The sequence below is a fragment of the Canis lupus genome, chromosome 27 (genome assembly GCF_003254725.2).
Source record: "Canis lupus dingo isolate Sandy chromosome 27, ASM325472v2, whole genome shotgun sequence".
Lineage (NCBI taxonomy): Eukaryota > Metazoa > Chordata > Mammalia > Carnivora > Canidae > Canis > Canis lupus.
This window is the reverse complement of record NC_064269.1, coordinates 9,234,269-9,254,296: the sequence shown is the minus strand read 5'-3', so window position 1 is coordinate 9,254,296 and position 20,028 is coordinate 9,234,269. Positions and strand designations below refer to the sequence as shown.

Here is a 20,028-nt window from a genome sequence, read left to right as displayed (position 1 = left end):
TAGAGCCATCAACTTGGAAAATCTATTGTCTTGGAGTCTCTGACTCCTTTAAACATTCTTCTTGGTTGACCGAGTGTCATTTATCTCTGGAACATCCCTCCCTTCACTGTTAAGAAGTCAAAACCTATATTCAACTTACTGCACAAACTTGATTATGTTTTCAACAAAATAATCATGCTTCTTTCTCTATTAGAACAAAATGCTGCATCCCTCTGAAGATCTTAGAGTGTTAATGATACATCCTTACAAAAGGACTGCCATACGTCTTGTCAGTTTTCTCAGGGCACCCAGACTCCGGCTGAGAACAGTGAAAGAGAACACAGCTGGGTCAGGTGATAAGAATACTAATCAGAGCACTGTCCATCTTTGACAGTGACACTCACAGGACCAACCTACATTCTCAACAATAAATGTAATGGCCCTTCCCTGTTGCCTTCAACAAAATCCTAAATGCAAGTTTAGAGAGTATATTATGTTCTTCTAAGTTTTAGCCAGGGAGAGAAAATAGTAAAATGATCTTAAGACTATAGATGTAGACTATAAGTTCATCTCCTAAGGAAAAGGTAGAGAATAGTTTGTCCCAGAAGAGTATTTCCCTGCTCATATTTTCACAACGTTGCTCCAAATTTAAATTCTGTCTTTTAATGCATGAAATTTCTGAAGATCACACTCAAGTTGGGTACTCAAAAGCAAAATGATATAATTATCTGATTAATTCAATTAGCATTCTACATAATTAAGACTCTGTACCTTCTCAGGTAGTTGTTTCTTGTTTTTTTGTTTTTAAGGTCATTCTCGGCATAATTTCCACAACTTTCCATTTTATCTTAGCTGAGAATGCGTGCTTTTGGAAAGAACCTTATGGATGTAATATCAAAGATTTTCCTTCTACCACTTTGGGGGAGGGGAGAACTTTTACCACTGCCTTTTAATTTTTCCCCAATGTAAGGATTGTGCTTAAATGGCCTATTAAGCCATTTAATATATGTGAGAAGGGCACTGGAAGAATGATTGTTTCCACATTGCAACAACAAGCAAATCATAAATCTAAAAGGTTAACAAGAAAAATGAAATCAATTTTATACCAGTGAATCATGTTAAAAGAGTCAAAATGATATTTTACTTGCTAGTTATGAACGTGTTGATCTGATCCTACACTTTGGAAAGAGTGAACTCAATATTGTGAAACAACGACGAGGGCCACCGATTTCACTGCTTATTAAAATGTTTAGTATAAACCTTGATTTTGGCTGTCCACACATGTCAGCACATTTTGGCTGAAATTTAATATAATATTACTTGGACAGTTCATTTTCCTTCTTCTGTGTGATGGAAAAAAATTTTAATGCTTGGGCATAAAAACTGTTCTTATTATTAAAGAAAGAAGAAAAAAAGAAAATCTAGTAAATGCCTTAAATAAAAGAGAGTACTGTGCAGATGTAAGCCTTATTAACGTTCCTTGGTATCATGGTTATTTATGTTAAATTCTTTATTGACAGCATAAACTCACCATTTCATTATTATTTGCTGCTAATACAATGAACACTGTAAACAAAAAATAAATTCATTTCAGATTTATAACTAATGATACACCAAAGTTTATTAAAAACACTTGTGGCATCTCTAAAGTGTTTTAAAATGCCAACTTCAGAAATGGAGACAAACCAAGTACAGCATTCTCTATTTTTGATCTGAGTTGCGCTGATTTACCCCTTGCATGTTTTATTAAATTAAAAAAAAGATCAACATAGGGCTTTATAAGCCTCCAGGGATAGATACCACAGTTTACAATGGTTATGCTAAAGGTTTTATAAAGTGGGAAGAACCAAGAGGCAGATGGAGGAAAATGAGTCTCGCTTAAAGCAATTTTTCAAGCAAGAGAGAAGATGGAAGTTCTCTAGGAAATGTCTTTAGGATTCCATTTATATGCTCTATTTATCGAACGGCCCAGGCATTAGTGTACTGTTAGGGCTTAGAGACTTTTACAAAAACACTGCTATAAAATGAATAAACATATACAAGCACACGTACATGAATGTCCACCTGTTAGGATTTTCTGTCCATTTCCACTTGCCTAACCCACAGTGCCAGAGGCTCTCTAAAATGCAAGTCCAGTATTCTATCAAGGTGAAGTAACCAAAACTAGGGGTGGAATCTCTTTTAATCTCTACCCTAGGGATGCAACACCAAAGATTTAACTCCAGAGATGCCACTATGCCATAGGCTCAGCTATCTGGGACTTAAGTCTCTACTCCAGCAGCCTTTTCCTGATATCCTATGGTGACAAATGTGTCCTTAATTTGCACAACCCTTTTCAATTGCCCTCATAGGAGACCACCTTGAAGGAGCGAGTAAAAGGTTTAGTCATGGTTTCTATTTTTCTATTTGAATCAATACATTCTAGTTAAATGGACAATTAATAGGTCACTTCCAAAATAGTGGTGTATCAGTCCTGGTTAATAAACAATCCCCTGAGTTGATAATGGGCCCTATGCATTCAGCAAGTCCTGTATACACTCAGCTCATCCACTAAATCCCTTTTCAGGTGGACAGGGTTATATGGGAAGATGAGCTAGAATGAGTCTATAAAAGTCAGTTTCATTCACTGCTTTATTTTTCAGTCAAGTGCTTTAAATGGTGTCCAGAAATTCACTCGGAATGTGAGACAGGAGAAAAGATGGACACACAGAGCCTTGCTTTATGACCATACAAAAGGGCAACTGACCCTTGCCCAAGCCTTTTCCATGTGAAATGGCTGCTAAAGTTCATCTGCACAGTGAAAAATCGTGGTGAGGTCGCGTGTGGATGAGTCAAGTGAAAGTGACGATTGGTCATGGGTCTGTCACCCATTGTGGCTGGGTCCCTGCCATGTAAAGTGCTCTGTGGGAAAGTATCGGCCCCCTAAAGAGATGCTCAGAAGCCTGCAGCTCATTAAACGGCCAGCATTTGCTGCCTCACTTGTCAGGAATCATTCTGTTGAGCAACTGCTCTCCTGAAACATTCATAAAACACATTAACAGAGAGGCAGCAGGGACCTGAATTCAACCGTGATAGAGCTCTGTACTTCAGCCTGACTCAACTCCTATTTCACTTTGCACCTGACAGAGGGGTTAACCTGAATAAATGTTTTCTCTTGGGCAGCTGAACTAAATGTGCCCCTTTACTGTACTTCTTTATCATAAACTCAGAGTCTCTGCCTACAAATTCTTATTTGACCTAGAAATCTCAAGATCGAGGTGAACTTAATTTCTTTCTAGTCTGACATTTGTTCTCTTTGGGTATGTGAGTGTGTGTGTGCACGCATGCTCTGAAAGGTTTTCAAAGTTGGTTCTCACTTCACCCCCGGACACTGTTTCAATTTTGTCATGTTCAAGGAAAAGTCCTCTTGAAAATATTTCCTACAACTCTGGCTTTCTTCAAGATCCCAGAGAGGAGGTATTTATCCCCTGTTACAATCTGGACAATTTTCATTATTTTCTATGGACACCTAATGACTTTCCGCATCACATTTGAAGCTGGATGGAAATTTTACACAGCACATTTTCTTAGGCTTCCTTCCTCTCTTTTTTTCTGCTTTAAATGAGTATGGTTACACGTTTCAGAAAGAGCCAAACTGGTCCCTCTGAGATCTTTTATATCAAATGGAAAACAAGTCGCTTTCCTTGGTGTGTCAGCCCTGGGTTTCAATGCCATTAGAAACTACTCACAATTGCTCAGTGTGCTGAGGTCTGATAAATCTCTGGAAACCTCCTGAATAGGATCGCTGTGATTTTTAGTGAGGATTTAGCTCCTTGCCATTGCATTACCAATTAGTTTTCCAGAGCACATTAAATCCTGCTGCTTTGGTTTACAGAATAACTGAGGCATTGCTGATGAAGCATAAAAACTTACTTGCAAAAGCAGTGGGGGATGCAGGGCGCCGACAGGACCCACCACAGCATGCCGAGTAGAATGGCGGGGCGCTCAGGAAGAAAGGTTTGGAAGACGCTGTGGAGAAAGCATTGATCTCATTGATGAGCCATTTCTTTTAGACAATAATCAAAATTCTAGTTTCCCAAAAGTCACTGAGTGAAACACTTCATTCTCTGAGACTCTACTTAGTTATAATTTCACTGAAAGTCATTCTAAAATAGCCTTAACTGTCAAAGAGATTGCCAAACACTTTAATCAAGATTTAGAAGATGTGTTGAAAAGACTCAGTGGATCAAAACCAAACTTAGTTGATTTTCTGTGTGGTCATAATTATATGTAGCATGTATTCCTTTATTTAAAATATCCCACAGCCACACTGTCCAAGGGAATGATCTGTGGTGATGGAACGTCCTTTAATCTCTACTGTCCAACATGGGATCTATCTGCCTCATGGCTCCTGAGAAATGTGGCTGGTGGAACTGACTAACTGAATTCTCAATCTAAATTATTCTAAAATAAATAGATCCTAAATAAATAAATAAATAAATAATAAAATGAATCCATGTGCGTAGGGGCTACCATTCTGAAAAATACAGCTCAAGATATAACATTTACCAAGAAAACAATTTGAAGGAAAAAAGTAAAAAGTAAAAAGTAAAATTAAATTAAAAAAACAATTTGAACATTATGTCCTTAAGTTTAATTTTTTAGAAGGAATTATACTACTGTTTCTTTTCAGGAGGTTCTTTGAAATGTATAATTAGTTGGATTCCAAAGTTGGTAAGAGTCAATTTACTGAGCAATTCTATAACAAAAAGTATTTTTTCTGATTACTTTTACATATTCAAAAATATCTGAAAATAATAGCATTTTATCTCAGGAGAAATTAGCTAACCTGGAAGCACTTGTGTTTATAGTATAGGGAGTTACCACATACGCTGTTCTGCTCATGTTCTCAAACTATGGTATTTGTGACATTTTCAACACATGTGCCTGGAATAGGTACCAATTCTGTCATAAGGAAAGAAATTGTACTGAAACTATTGTTTCAGTAGACAAACAATAGTTATAAAGGATGTCACAGAACAGGAGCAATAGCTCTACTAAACACTTACTATATACTGGGCTTTGGTCAAGAACCTTAAAAAAATCCACGTCCTTTAGTATAATGAAGTATAATATAAATACAGGTGAGGGTTTCTGAAGGCGGATGATTTGCTTTTACCATGGCATACCCAAAAGAGTACCTGGCACATTCTAAATGTCGATAAATTTTCTTTTTTTTTTTTTGATAACTTTTCAATAAATGAACAAATAATGTAGAAAACTAAGAAATAGAAAGCTTCTGTAGATCTCCTTAGGGAGAAAATGAGGATGGGGAACTAACCCCTTCCCTGCTCCCCAGACACACCTTGAAATATAGTATCATCTATAACAGATGACCTTAAAATCTAGAACATGACTAGGAAACAAATATCTTTATTACTCTCCCTACATATTCAATGGCAATGTTTTTCTTAATCATATTTAACGAATATTATTTTGATATGAATACACATCTTTTTCAAGAACAGTAATTTCAGACTTGTATTTTAACCACTGTATTTTAATCACTTGTGTTTTAAACACCGATAAGCATGTGTGCATTTTCACCAATATTTTTGGAGGATATATTAAAATAAGTGTATCGTCCCAAAAGAATTTAGGTTCTTAATGCCTTCAAATTGCAAATTAATCATAAAAAAGTAATATAATGGAATGCTGCCAATTTTAATTTTCTGTTTTTTAATATCCAAATTTTCAAATAATAAAGTGTTTCTCTTAATGATATTTTGAGGAGTGGCACAGCTGGCTCAGTCAGTGGAACGTGTGGCTCCTGATCTGGGGGTTGTAAGAGCTCCACATTGAGTGTAGAGAGGACTTAAAAAGAAAATCTTTTTAAAAAATGACATTTTGAAAATACAGCAACTAAGCAAAGTATGAAGAGGAAATTCATTTGGGTGTTCAAAATTTCTATAAAACTATTTTTTATTTATTTTAAAGCAGCTCCACACTCAATGTGGGGCTTGAACTCACGACCTTGAGATTAAGAGCGCAAGCTCCAACAAATGAGCACCCAGGCAGCTAATAAAACTTTTGAAAAAATTTTACTGCTATCACAAGTTGTTCCAATATTGACTATAAAACCATCTAAGAAATGATAAATCATTCGTTTTAATTTGACATCTTTTAAGAAAATGGCATTATTTAGGCAGAGTTACATTTTTCATTATTTTTAGACTACATGAAGTACTTTGAAAAATAAAAATTTATTTTTATGTATAAAAGTTGTCACATTATGTTCATTCTCAAGCATTTCTGTTAACTTATTTCACCTCCAAAATAAACACTCCATAGACAGTTAAGTTATGGCTATTGTGCTGTTTGGCCCAAAATGTAATGCTGTGCCATTCATACAATGAAATATTTATCATGATAGCTAGAAAAACACACATAAAAGACATATTTTTACTTAGCATAAAATGTAGGAAATAAGTACAGTAGTGATATTATTATAATAAGCATGCAATATATGTACAAATCACAAATTTTACTATTCTGGTCAAAATGTTTTTCAGTCTGACCCTATGGCCCTAAAAATAGAAAAAAATAAAAGATTTTTTAAAAATGAAGGTTCACTTGAGACAAGTGATCATTTAAATTCATTTGTGATACACGAAGTTTTGAGATATATGATCTAAGTATTAAATTTGGCCATGAAAAGTTTTCACTGAATAGTTTGTTATCTTACTACATATTACCTTATCTTAATGGAGTAAAAGCTGCGATAAAAATGACATGTTATCTACAGTAATAAACTCTTGTGGTTAAGGAACTACATGTTACATGAGCAGGCCACATGAGCAGGTGTACAGAATTTCTTCACCATTGTAAACCATCTCTTTGATATACATGCATCTACACAGATTAGTAGATTCCTGATTTACACACATAAATACACCTTGCTTAAGCTGGCTTATGTGAAAATTGCTGTGAAATTCCAATTAAGTGCTCCATTTTTTTTTTTTTTACATGCGCCTACTTTGACATAAGTCAAATAGTAATCCAGCTGAGCATGTGATTGCAGGGGTGTCAAATGGCATGAGGAAATTACCATTTAAAACAATGAAATGCAAAAAAAACAAGATAAATAAAACCATGAAATGTGTTTAAAAATATACATCATGCTTTTAAATCTTTGTAAACCACATGCTTTTTTAAAGCAATGAGCAGAAAAGGAAACTCAACTGTGATAAAAACAAAGTAGCAAGTTGACAGATGTGTTAAAACTTTTGTAAACCATTAAGAACTACTCGGAAGATGCTCTGAAAAAAGCAGGAAACAAGGCAATTTCATCCCAGATGACATGCATTTCAAAACCCGTCAATGCAATCTAGATGCAGTCACTTTATCACTAATCATATCGGGAACAATTCATCATGGGCCTACTGAATGATATTTATGACAATAATATTTAAGAAGTGCCTACTATACACCAGGCACTGGACTAGCTATGAATTCTACACATTCATTCTACACATTCTCATTCATTCATTAGCATTCAGCCTCAAATGTGTATGCATCTGGAATGTGATGAGGACTCTTTTCAGCAATTTTTTTTAAAGGAAAAGAGAAACATAAATATTTTAGTATAATATTTAGTTATTAGCCAGGAGAGATAAAGATTTCATGTGCAGAGAGCCCAGGAAAGGGACACATCTCCCAAGCTTTCCATAAGAGAAAAACAAATAGCCTTTCCTATGGAAAAAAAAAAAAAAAAAGAAATGCACAATGTCCAGTACTAAAGCACAATGTTAGGTTCTGTTAGCACAACATTTTGGGATACCCTGAATTTTGTATCCCACCAACAATTCCAGTTTTTGTGGGACTCTAAGTCACAAACAAACAAACTTAAAATTCTTGGAACTAAACCTTCTGAATCTAAATGAGTAAACACTTATTCACAGAAAACCTCATGAACTTTTCACTTCTTAATCAGATGTTCTGACTTAACTGAAGCCACAGCATCAAAATATCTATTAATCATTATGAATATTTAATTAAGGTGGGAACTTAGAGACAACTTAATGGTGAACTGGCCTGATTTCTTTTTAAGCATAACTAGATGATACAAGCATCTCAAGTCAAGGATGGTTACAAGCCCAACTACAGAAAAAATATTTCCAAAATTCTATTGTTTAGAAAGCAATAGTAGTTTTTAAATTACTTTTCTGTTATTTTCACTCTTCTTTCACTGATGGAGCAGAACAACGTTATATTTAAAAGGGGTGAAACCACATTCTTTTTATTGTTGGTGCAAAACTGTGGTACTGACTTCAGTTGACATTCCACAGAAAGAATACTAAAGACCACTAATAAAACCTTCAAATAAATTTCAAGAGTCCACTGCAATGCTATGTTGATCAGCAGCACCTTTTAAGGAGGAGGACAAAACCAGAAGAGGTACCATGTCTTACTAAGGCAAACAGAGGGTCAAAAGATACCCCCAGGAAATAGGGAATTAAATAATTTTTTATTTTATTTTTTTTTTATTTTTTTATTTTTTTTTTGTTTTTTGTTTTTTTTTTTTTATTGGTGTTCAATTTACTAACATACAGAATAACACCCAGTGCCCATCACCCATTCACTCCCACCCCCTGCCCTCCTCCCCTTCTACCACCCCTAGTTCGTTTCCCAGAGTTAGCAGTCTTTACGTTCTGTCTCCCTTTCTGATATTTCCCACACATTTCTTCTCCCTTCCCTTATTTTCCCTTTCACTATTATTTATATTCCCCAAATGAATGAGAACATATAATGTTTGTCCTTCTCCGACTGACTTACTTCACTCAGCATAATACCCTCCAGTTCCATCCACGTTGAAGCAAATGGTGGGTATTTGTCATTTCTAATAGCTGAGTAATATTCCATTGTATACATAAACCACATCTTCTTTATCCATTCATCTTTCGTTGGACACCGAGGCTCCTTCCACAGTTTGGCTATCGTGGCCATTGCTGCTAGAAACATCGGGGTGCAGGTGTCCCGGCGTTTCATTGCATTTGTATCTTTGGGGTAAATCCCCAACAGTGCAATTGCTGGGTCGTAGGGCAGGTATATTTTTAACTGTTTGAGGAACCTCCACACAGTTTTCCAGAGTGGCTGCACCAGTTCACATTCCCACCAACAGTGTAAGAGGGTTCCCTTTTCTCCACATCCTCTCCAACATTTGTTGTTTCCTGCCTTGTTAATTTTCCCCATTCTCACTGGTGTGAGGTGGTATCTCATTGTGGTTTTGATTTGTATTTCCCTGATGGCAAGTGATGCAGAGCATTTTCTCATATGCATGTTGGCCATGTCTATGTCTTCCTCTGTGAGATTTCTGTTCATGTCTTTTGCCCATTTCATGATTGGATTGTTTGTTTCTTTGGTGTTGAGTTTAATAAGTTCTTTATAGATCTTGGAAACTAGCCCTTTTAATTTTTTTTTTAAATGGTGTTAAGGGGATCTGGGTGGCTCAGTGGTTGAGCATCTGCCTTTGGCTCAGGTCATGGTCCCCGGGTTCCAGGATCCAGTCCCACATTGGGCTCCCTGCAGGGAGCCTGCTTCCTCTGCCTCTCTCTGTCTTTCTCATGAATAAGTAAAACCTTTTAAAAAATTATTTTAAATGATCTTCTTCAAGTGCCTGGTACATGGGCACCAGGAATATAGAAATCTAAACTTCTGACCTGAAAATAATACACAATTGGAATAGAGTGGACCCAAAAATGAGACTCCAAAGAATGGCAACCAGATGCCCTGCATGGTTAAGACCTAAGAAATATCACTTACCTAATGAGGTGTGATTTATTTTATCACACAACCTGGAAGGAATTCATTTATGTGATCTACATGCAAATTTGCCTTCAGTCACAAGGGAAAGCAAGTTGAGTAAATTCATCCTTTATTTTCCTGCTCATCAGAAAACAACAGAAGTCCACATTTTTTTTTTCCTCGAGTATTTCAGACACAGAAAAACAAAGGTCTTAATGTTCTGGTACAGCTCATGAGAAAATAAATCAAGTGTAGTGTCTACTTGTTTGAGTCTATCCTTTTAATTCTGTGCAAATAATATTTATTGCATCTCTATCAAGTGCCACACAGTGTACTGTGTGCTGGGATTACAAAGTTGAAAAGGGACAGTTTCCTTCCCTAGAAGAATTTCTACTTAGTGTTCCTTAATTTAGAGACTTCTATCTGCTGATCAAAGAAATGAAATGCAATTTTTTTCTCTTCTCCAAATTCAATTTTGTTCTGTAAAATCTGAGGCATTCCCCAAGAAAGAGATAAGATTTGAAAAAAATTCATATTGTGCATTTCCCTTACTTACCATTGGTTCTCAACCCTGAATACACATTAGAATCATCTAGAGTGCTTTTCAAAGACACAGATGCCCAGGCCACACACCAACTGGGTTCAGACACGCTGGCTAAGGGTGGGCTCCTTAGCACAGCATTGTTTCAAAAGCTGCTCAGGTCATTACAATGCATAGCTGGGATGGGACCACTGAAAAGAACACAGAACAATGTCTGACACCGCAGGCACTCCATAAATGTTAGCCTTTACTCCTGCCATTATTATGTAATTTGAGATCAACTGTGAGACACCGTATAAAAAGAAGCAGCATGGTCAAGACTTCCACTGAAACATAGAATCAAGTAAAAAGAAAAGATTATTGTTAAGAAGGCTTTGTCAAAGAAGGCTTTAAGCAGGAACAACATCTTAATCCACACCTTAATTTGGAAGGTATTTGGAACGACAAAGGATGAGAAAAGAAGGCATTCCAACAAAGAAAGGTGGCACGAACAAAAGGAAAGGAGGCAAGGAGTGACATGTAGGGCAGGTTAAGGAGACCAGCCCGGCTGCTGGCACAAGGCCCAAAGACTGAGCGTTAAGGAATGTAGTTGGGGGAGTTAACTGTAGCTGATGGAATGAAGGTGTTGAAGAATAGAGTATTTTTTATTTGATTTTATTGTCAAATGGGGATAAGTAAGGTCTTCCTGAATAGGTAGGTAATATGACAAAGCTGTATTTTAGGAAATTTCACCTGGCAGTGTTGGATGTGATGTGGTGAAGCAAGGTGGAGCTACACGGAAGATTCCCACTGCAGTAATAACATAAGAATAGGTGATGATGTGCTAGCATCTTCTCTAGCCTCCCATCATCAGCAGGTGGGTAGGGTCTGGCTTCTTCTCAAGCTGTAGAGCCCTGGTTCGCTGCAATCATCAAATATGATCACTACCTCGGCTGCCTCTCTCTTCACCGTATCTCCATCAGCAGCTCTGAAAAATCGAGCTAAATATGAGGAAACCCATTGCTCTTTTTTATTATACAGGCAATGTCACAGGGAGAATGGCGTAATGAGAGAATGGCATCTGTAGCTGTCAAATTCTAAAAGCCTTAATGAAGCTCCTTGAGCAGCTCCGAGCTATATACCACTCTGTGTGACTAATTCTTGCGTTGGTTCTACCCCAGCAGGAGACGGACCTGCAAGAATTGTATCTGAGAATGGTTACCCTGATTTTGCCCTGTGGCAGATTTTGAATGGGCTGCAAATTTTTGGCACCCCTCTCATTGAGAGGTGAGGTCTCAACTCCCCTTCCCTTGTATTTGAGATAGTCTTGCTGCCTTGTTTGACTAAGAGTGTGGAAGAAGTGACATTCTAGAATTTCCATCCCTAGGCCATAAGAAGCCTTTGCAGCCACTGTCTGGTTCTTGGAATGTTTGCTCTTAGAACTCCCCTTTTCATAACCCAAGCATCATGCTATTAGAAGCTCAACACACTCGGAAAGTCCATATGAGCAGTCTTTGTGGACATCCAGCCTAGTTGGGCCTTCACAAGATCAAGCCCTGGCTGCCATCTAACTGCAATGAGATTCCAAGGAAGAACCATCCAGCAGAGCCCAGTCAACCCACAAGACTGTGAGAGAATAAATTGTTCCTTTAAGCTTCCAACCTCAGAGAAGGCTTTTTACACAGCAGTCTCCCTTTTACCAATATTTTGCTTATGGTGGAATGGCAGGAAGGAGTCTTTCACATCTTTCGCTGTATGTTATCAGTGGGCTATTGCAGTATGTTTGAAAGTCAAACGCTGACTCTAATTTCTGTTCTTATTTTAAAAATGATAACAGAAAGAGAGGCTCAAGGAGCTTCTATGAATGGATTATTGGTTATATAATCAGTAATATAAAGACCTTAGACTTGAATCTAGGCTTTAAAATTATAGAAATGCTGCTAAAACCAGCTCAGAAAACTGCATTTTTAAATTTACCCAATTTGCCATTTTTGCTTTGGAGGAACTGTTGGCAAATATTTATTATAAAAAATAGGAAAAAAATGCAGCCATAGGTCTGTTGCAACTCTTCAATTTGTAATGCAAAAGCACCTATAGAAATATGTAAATAATCAGGAGTGCCTCTTTTCCTGCTTTAAATAGGGCTGTCTTTTGGCTTCAGATCCAATATAACTACAGAATTGGTTCAGTATACCTAAACTCAATCCAGCCCTAGGGATAGTCTCTTTAAGAAATATGCCAGCAGTCATGGTTTTTATTCCCTTTTAATGTACAAAGCTCTTCACAAAGAATAACTCCTTCACATATTTTCTTTAAGAGAGTAGTGAGAGAGAGTGGGGCGGGGCGGGCAGAGGGAGAGGGAGAAAGAGAATCCTAAACTGCACGTGGAGCCCAATGCAGGGCTTGATCTCACAACCCTGAGATCATGACCTGAACCAAAATCAAGAGTCAGACGCTTAACCGACTGAGCCACCCAGGCTCCTCCACATATTTTAATTTTAATAGTTGTCAGAAATTTAACATTTTAAAGAACAAGAATGGTGTGTCCTCTCAAGAGGACTGGTAAAAATGTACGTATCGTATATTCTATTTCTGACAGCCACTTTGCATTAATAAAATTAAGGTTGTTATGGCAAAGTGCCTAAATGTGAAACAAAAGTGAAAAACCTAGTTCATCTCTGGAATACTGATAAACAAGAAGGCAATTAAGTATTCAGTAATATAGAAAAAGACGTGAAATTTTTTTTTCTTTCCTTTTCCCAGATGCTTTGGTTCTGAAACCAAAAGTCTAAAAACTTTAGAGGCTTTTTGATCTTTGACTTCAGAGGGAATTTTAGTGCCTTCAAGTTTACTGTTCACATAACTCACAAGAATGTGCCCCTGAAATAGTCCCAACTAATAGCGGGTTGACAAAATGAATAACACTATTAAAAATGGAATCAGCTATGGTAACTTTATATAAAGTGATGAATCACTCAGCATTGCCAAATCAAGTACTGACTGGAGGCTAAAAAGAATAAAAGAGAGAAATTTCATTAAAAGTGGAAACATTACTGAAAGTAAAATAAAATATTTTGGAATAAAATATACAAGGGTCTGGTAAGCATATTATACATTAAGGCAAAAATCCAATTTCTTACTAAGAGAGTATAAAATAGGAAAGCATGATCTAATGAAGTCTTAAATAAGGATTCTAACAAGCATTCCTAGATAAAAATCATATTGTTTCTTTTTCCAATTTGCCTTTTTATTCCTGACAGACTCCAGGTGTATTTGAATGAAAACTTATACTGATTTAACTGATTTAAAAACTGTGTACCTCTGCTATAAAAAAAAAAATCACTGTAATTAGGAAAAAACTTTATTTAGAGCCAAGATTAAGTAGACAAACACTGCATTAGGAGCAACAAATCAAGTCCTCTTGAAAGATATAATAAGACATAGTCTAAAGTCATAAACAATATCAACAACAGAAACAGGGTACTGAAGACAGGTTGAGTGAGGTGCAAATTAAATATTCCATCATCACCCCACACACACCTAAGGACATATTTGTTTAAATATGTTAAAAAGAGCATTTCGCTTCTGTAAAAGCTTTCATGGCAAAGAATCTCAAAGTATCTTATGACCACATCACCTATGTTGCTTCCCTTACATTCATGTTGCTGCCATTTCTATCATTGTTCAGCACCAAACCTAAGCATAAAATGATTTCGTACAGCAAAGGAGGTTTTTTTTTTTCTGGTGGGTATAAGAAAGGGGAAGAAGGTGGCACACTCAAGGAGGGATACAGTGGAGTCAAATTCACAGCTTTGATTCTAATATCGGAGGCCCATTTATGGCAAATAAATGTGAATAAAATCACTATCGACAATCCTTTCAAACTACCCACAACACATGGCATCCTTTGGCTTTCTGCAAATAACCCTGAACTCTCTGAATCCTATGTTTACTTATCCATAAATGTGCATGCAATTTTCTGGGCATTCAAACCACTGTGCCTTTTAAAATAACCCTCAAATCCCTTAAGTCAATAAGAGTTCAGGGGAAAAGTTCTAAAATGTTCCTACTTGCCTGCTGGATTTACTCCTGTTTTATTATTAAACCTCAATAGCTTCAATACATGTTAACAGATTGAGATTCCTTGTTGTTAAAGTGGAGTAGAGAAGCATATGTTAGGGGCTGGGAGTGGGATAGGTGCTAAAGCCAGAGGCAAGTTAAATACACATAAATTGCTACCCCATTGTAGTTCCAACTCAGGTGTTATTCTGTAAGGACGGTGGCTTACTGAGTCACTACTAGAAAGGAAGGGACTAATTAGTAATGTTGGTTCTTTTCGCTGCAAGAATTTCTCCATGAATCTGAAGGAGGTCATAAACTTGGGGAACACAGAACCTTTTGTTCAGAGCTGATTCTCATGAACTGAGTAAAGTTATTAATATGTTAATATAAATCTAAAGACATGTTAAGGAGATACAAAAAAAATACATAAACATGTTGTAAGAATGTGGTTAAACACTACAGATTCCACCAAAGGATGGCTGAGGTGATGGCTTGCAGAAGGAACCACTAGAACAGGGTCTATCCTATTCTTCTCTGGATTCTCCATTCTCCATTCTGGTTCCGGGTCAGCATCACTAACATTCGAGATGCTCTGATTTTAATTTGCCAAAACAAATCTAAAGCACAGTGAGAGCAAAAATAAGTGACAAATTCTGGCTTAATCAATTAGGTCACAAAGTCTTCAAGTTGGACTAGACCAAACTAAGTACAATTAGTTTAAGACAGAGTCAAGGATTAACAGGTACATAGTAACTGGCACTGGGAAGTGGATACGAAAACTAGAATGCGCATTAAGTATTAATGGTAAGAAGCAATCCTAACAAGGGGCCAGAAAAATGCCATGGACCTGGTTCCATTTCTGTACTATACAGTACAACTTAATTGACAAAATTATTAAAAAAAAAAAAAAGAAGAAGAAGAAGGACTCACTTATTCCAGAAGGAATATTTGCTTTCTAATCCTTTTAAGGAATAGATCTGGGACTCCTGGGTGGCTCAGCAGTTGAACACCTCCCTTTGGCCCAGGGCGTGATCCTAGAGACCCAGGATCCAGTCCCACATGGGGCTCCCTGCAGGGAGCCTGCTTCTCTCTCTGTCTCTGCCTCTCTCTCTCTCTCTCTCTCTCTGTCTCTCATGAGTAAATAAATAAAATCTTAAAAAAAAAGTAATAGATCTAATAATCAATAAATTGCATTCAGGAAATTATCTTTACTTCAAACATTTTTTAAAATGTTGAAAATAACAAATGTCATTAAGAAGCCAGGCTATTTACACTTATTTTTGAATAAAACTCGTGACATAATCAAAAGAAATTTAAATCTTTCAGCTTTTTAGACTTCAAGTCTTTTATATACAAAAACATGGATATTTTAATCTAGCACAATATTCACCAAATAATGACATTCATGAACTTTTGGGGAAGGATCTCAGATGATTCTAATTTAATTGGAAAACCTTCTGGTTTTCCTTAATAAACTAGAACAGATCCAAGGATTCAACCCTGGAGGTGAACTATTTACTACCTCCTATTGTGCTAAATGTGCCCCTCTTGAGCTTTGAGGAACGCCCTTTCATTTTTAAAGTTTTTAAACCACTCTTTATAAACCACTTGACACCGTTATAGCTATGGAGTGGTTTTTTCCCTCCTCGAAATACTCAAAGACTTGCGAGTTTTCAGGGATGAAGCAGGGACAGCTACCCTCTCATTTATTACCTGTAAATCTGGGTTACTGCTGAACTGTCACCACCTTGCAGACCGATAGCAAGATAAATGAGAAGACCAATTTCTTTCCTTCTGGGCTCAGATACAAAATCACAACTGATTGATTATTGTGATATGTGTAATTGGTTATCACTAGTTTCTGAAATTCAGTGAAAGACTAATATAAGGAATACAAAGATATGGGGTGATTTTGTCTCTTTCACAAGTCCACAGAGGTTTTCACTGTAACTTCTGACAAAACAAAATTAGTAAGTAAAGTAAATCACTATAGAAAAAAAAAAAAAAAAAACCTGGCCTACTAGGAAGATTAAAGCAGCTAACGATTATGAAAGTACTTGGTAAGCCACAGAGCAGTAGGAACATGGAATGTCAGCTCCACAGGGGAAGAGACAGTCATCCGTTTTGTGCACTGACTATCTCAATGGCCTAGAACAGAGCCTGACACATGGGAGATGGTCAGTAAGCATTTGGTGAATGAAGGAAATATATGGTATAATTAAAAATGGGTAACAAAGATAGTAAAGCAGAAATGCATGAGGTGGTATAAATCCCCTAGTTAAATGGTCCCATATTTCACTAATGCACCTTGAAATAAAAAAGAACTCTGGGGTTTTCTCACTCGACATTCAGATTGGTGCACTCAACCAGTTAAGTTTGGAAAAAAGTGACTAGTCAATATGGTGAAATGATTAAAGATCACATTTGTGATCCACTTCTAAGTGAGTGTCTAAAGGATCAGAAGGGGTTGTCCGCTGACCTTTCAGAGAGAAATATAAAGACATACTGTTATCTTTCCAAAAACAGTAGCACTTCCATCTCCCTTATATTCTCTATAGAACATCATCACTATGTCATCAGTCAGCTAATTTTCAGGTGATAGTAACCTTGTCAGTACTCATTATAACTTCATAATTCTACACAGTAGAGAAGAATTCCCACAACATTTGGGAGGACAAAAATCTGTCACTTAAATAAAAGTAGGGCAATGTTCAGAAAACTACATTCTATGTCAAATTACAGAGATAAATGAATGTAAATGCTGGTTTTCAGCAGCATACTTATAGGAAAAAATAGAGAGAGTTTTAATTTTCTTAAGATACTTCTCTAGATTCAAAAATTAAATGGACTTTTTTTTTTCAGTAAAACGTTATTCGTTCATATGAAAATTAACCTAGGAGAATATCAAATCTTCAATGAGGACCAAATATAATATTAGGAAAGTGCATGCTTAAACTATATCAGAATATTCAAGGGGAAATATAAATTCTTTTACTCTCTCAATTACTCCAAAAACTCATGTTTGCATTTTGACACTTTAAAGTGTACAAGAATGAGTATATACTAGAAATTTTTTTCAAAATGTAGTAAAGAGACCCTTTACCCCATAATTGCAATATTTTGAGTGAGAGAGATATACAAAATTCTTTTTCAGTTACTGAACTATCAGCATTTGATTTGCATTTTGTTTATTTAAAATTAATCTGTAAAATCTACAAAAGTGAAAATTCAGTAACTTTCAGTGGCTGAGTAACCAATCACAATCAGGAGCAGTTTAAGAATCCTGAAAAATAACTTCTATGAACACAATGCCAAACCACTAAAAGTTATGCAAATCGCCCATCTTTTTGAAAACGATGTTTTTTTCATGCCACAACATTATTTACTAACTCTTGTCTAGGTGCATCTGCTTTATACGTTTCTAATTTTCCAAATACTTCAGAAATAACAGAGAAGCCCAAATTCCCAAGGAACTGCCTTTAACTGTATCTGTTCTTTTCCCAAGGTGAAAAAAAAAAAAAAAAAGGCTTCCTAGAATTTAGGTTTTATTCCACGTGAATGAGACCGGTGCTCATATAATCATATTTGTTCCATTCTGTTAGTAACCATTGCAAACTGAAAGACCGGGACAGGTTCTAAACATGTTAAATTCTATAAAGCCATTAGCCATAAATTTGATCCGGCAGTTTACTGGGACAATGGAATCTGCTGAAAAAGCGTCTATTAGTCATTCTGGACAAACGCATCGGGATTAAAAGAATGAGTTAAGATCGTCTAAGGAGGCAGAAAAAGAAAAAAGGAAAGGAAAAGAAAGAAAAGAAAAAAAAAGAAAAGAAAAGGAGAGAGGGAAGGAAAGAAAGAAGGAAAAAGAAAGAGAAAGAAGAAAGAAAAGAAGAAAAGAAAAAAGAAAAGAGAAGAGAAGAGAAGAGAAGAGAAGAGAAGAGAAGAGAAGAGAAGAGAAAGAAAAGAAAAGAAAGAAAAGAAAAGAAAAGAAAAGAAAAGAAAGACAAACTTAATCCAACTGGATCTCTGCTTCTGAGTTTCCAGGAGACTTTTCCTTCCTTTACTGCCCATTTCGGCCGCGTCTCCAAAGCGCTTTTGGCTAACAGGGGACTAAACCGCCCGCATCCTCGTCCCAATCACACCGCTTAGGTTTCATGCGAAAAATGAAAACAAGCCCAGATGTCTTTCTTTGGGCAGATCCGCGCAGGTATTGCCGAATTTCCCTTTCCAGGTGCCAATTTCGCGGTTTCGGCTCAGCACAAAGAGCAAGTCGGCCCCGATGCCCAAGTTTGCGCAGCGCTCGCCGCAGGACCTCCGCGCGCGTCCCCGGGGCCCCGCCGGTCGCCGAGGTCGGGGAGGCCGAGCGCGCACGGCGGGGCCCCGGGCCGGGCGGGAACCCCGCGGGGGAGAGCTGGGCGCGCGCGGCCTCGGGGACACCGGCCGGCCGGGCCGAGGCGCTGCGCTCGGGAAACCCCGTGCCACCGGCCCAGCCGGCCCGGGGATCCGAGGATCCGGGGATCCGGGGGCCCGGGGTGCCCTTTCCCGCTGCCCCCGGGAGGTGCGGGCAGGGTGGCTCCGGAGGGCCTGAGCGCCAGGGTGGCCCTACCACTTGCGGAAGGGAGCCCCGGAGGCAGGTGCGGGGATGCGATGGGGACGCGGATGGGGCGGGGGTCCCAGCTAGCGGCGGTGGCATCTCCACGGAGGCTCCAGGCGCGCCGGGGCGACCCCGGGCCAGCGCGGACCCGCGAGCGCCGAGGCCCGGGCTCCCCGCGCGCAGGGCGCACCGCCGAGCGCAGGGGGCCGGGACCGGCCGGGGGCGGGGGTCGCGGGGGGGGGGGACCCGGCTGCTCACCTGCGGCTGGAGGCTGGAAGCTACACTCTCGGGCCCCCGGAGCGCGGCCCGGCAGCCTGGCGCCGTCCGCCGAGGGGCCGAGCACTTGGAAAGCCCAGCGCGTGCCGTAGGGCGCGCCGCCCGGGCTGCCCGGCTCCGCCGCGGGGCACAGCTTGAGCGGGACCGGGCTGGCCGGGAGGGGCCGGCCGTGCGCGCCCGCAGCCGACGCGGGGCCGTGGGGCGCGGGGGGCTGCGGCCCGGCCGGCGGGGCGCCCCCGGCCCGCAGCAAGTTCTCGATCAGGAAACTCTTGCCCAGGTGGCCAAAGCCCGGCGCCGCGGGGAAGTTGAGCAGCGCGGAGGACGCCACCACGTCCCAGTAGGCGCCGGCGGGGGCCGCCACGGCGCTCGGGAGCATAGTGCGCTGCCGCCCGCCGCCGGCCCCGCCAGGAGGACCGGGCCCCGAGGACGCCGCGGCCTCGCAACGATATTATTTATTTGGGTTGGGCGGGTTTTTTTTTTTTTTTTTTTAAGGGTGGGAGGAGTGAGTGTGGGAGGGGGAAGCCGTGCGCGTCCCCGGCCCGCGGCGCAGGCTCTGGGGGCGCCGGGGGAGTCCCTCTCGCGCCCTAAGCAGATCCGGACTTTTTTTTTTTTTTTTTTTTTTTTTTTAGAAGGGCTGGAAGGTGTGTCCAGCCCATCCATTCATGTCACCCGGCCCACAAAGTGACAGACGCGGCCCACAATAAGGGCGGCCCCCGAGAGTCTGAGCTTTGGCGAAGGGAGGGGATGCGAAGCGGGGAGGAGGTGGGCGTGGAGGCCGAGGACCCGGCGCCCGCTCCGCTCCCCGCGGCTG

General features: G+C 39.3%; 1 protein-coding gene across 1 annotated transcript in view; it reads right to left on the bottom strand.

Annotated features, from left to right (window-relative positions):
• DBX2 (developing brain homeobox 2) overlaps window positions 1-19,660 on the bottom strand; it is a 37,985-nt gene extending 18,325 nt beyond the window's left edge. The window contains exons 1-2 of the mRNA XM_025477351.3: window positions 19,200-19,660; window positions 3,892-3,987 (exon numbers count right to left, since the gene is read on the bottom strand). Coding sequence (XP_025333136.1) covers window positions 3,892-3,987; window positions 19,200-19,593 — 490 coding nt within the window. The 5' untranslated portion in view covers window positions 19,594-19,660. The remainder of the gene's footprint in view (window positions 1-3,891; window positions 3,988-19,199) is intronic.
• Between the last annotated feature and the right edge of the window lie 368 nt (window positions 19,661-20,028).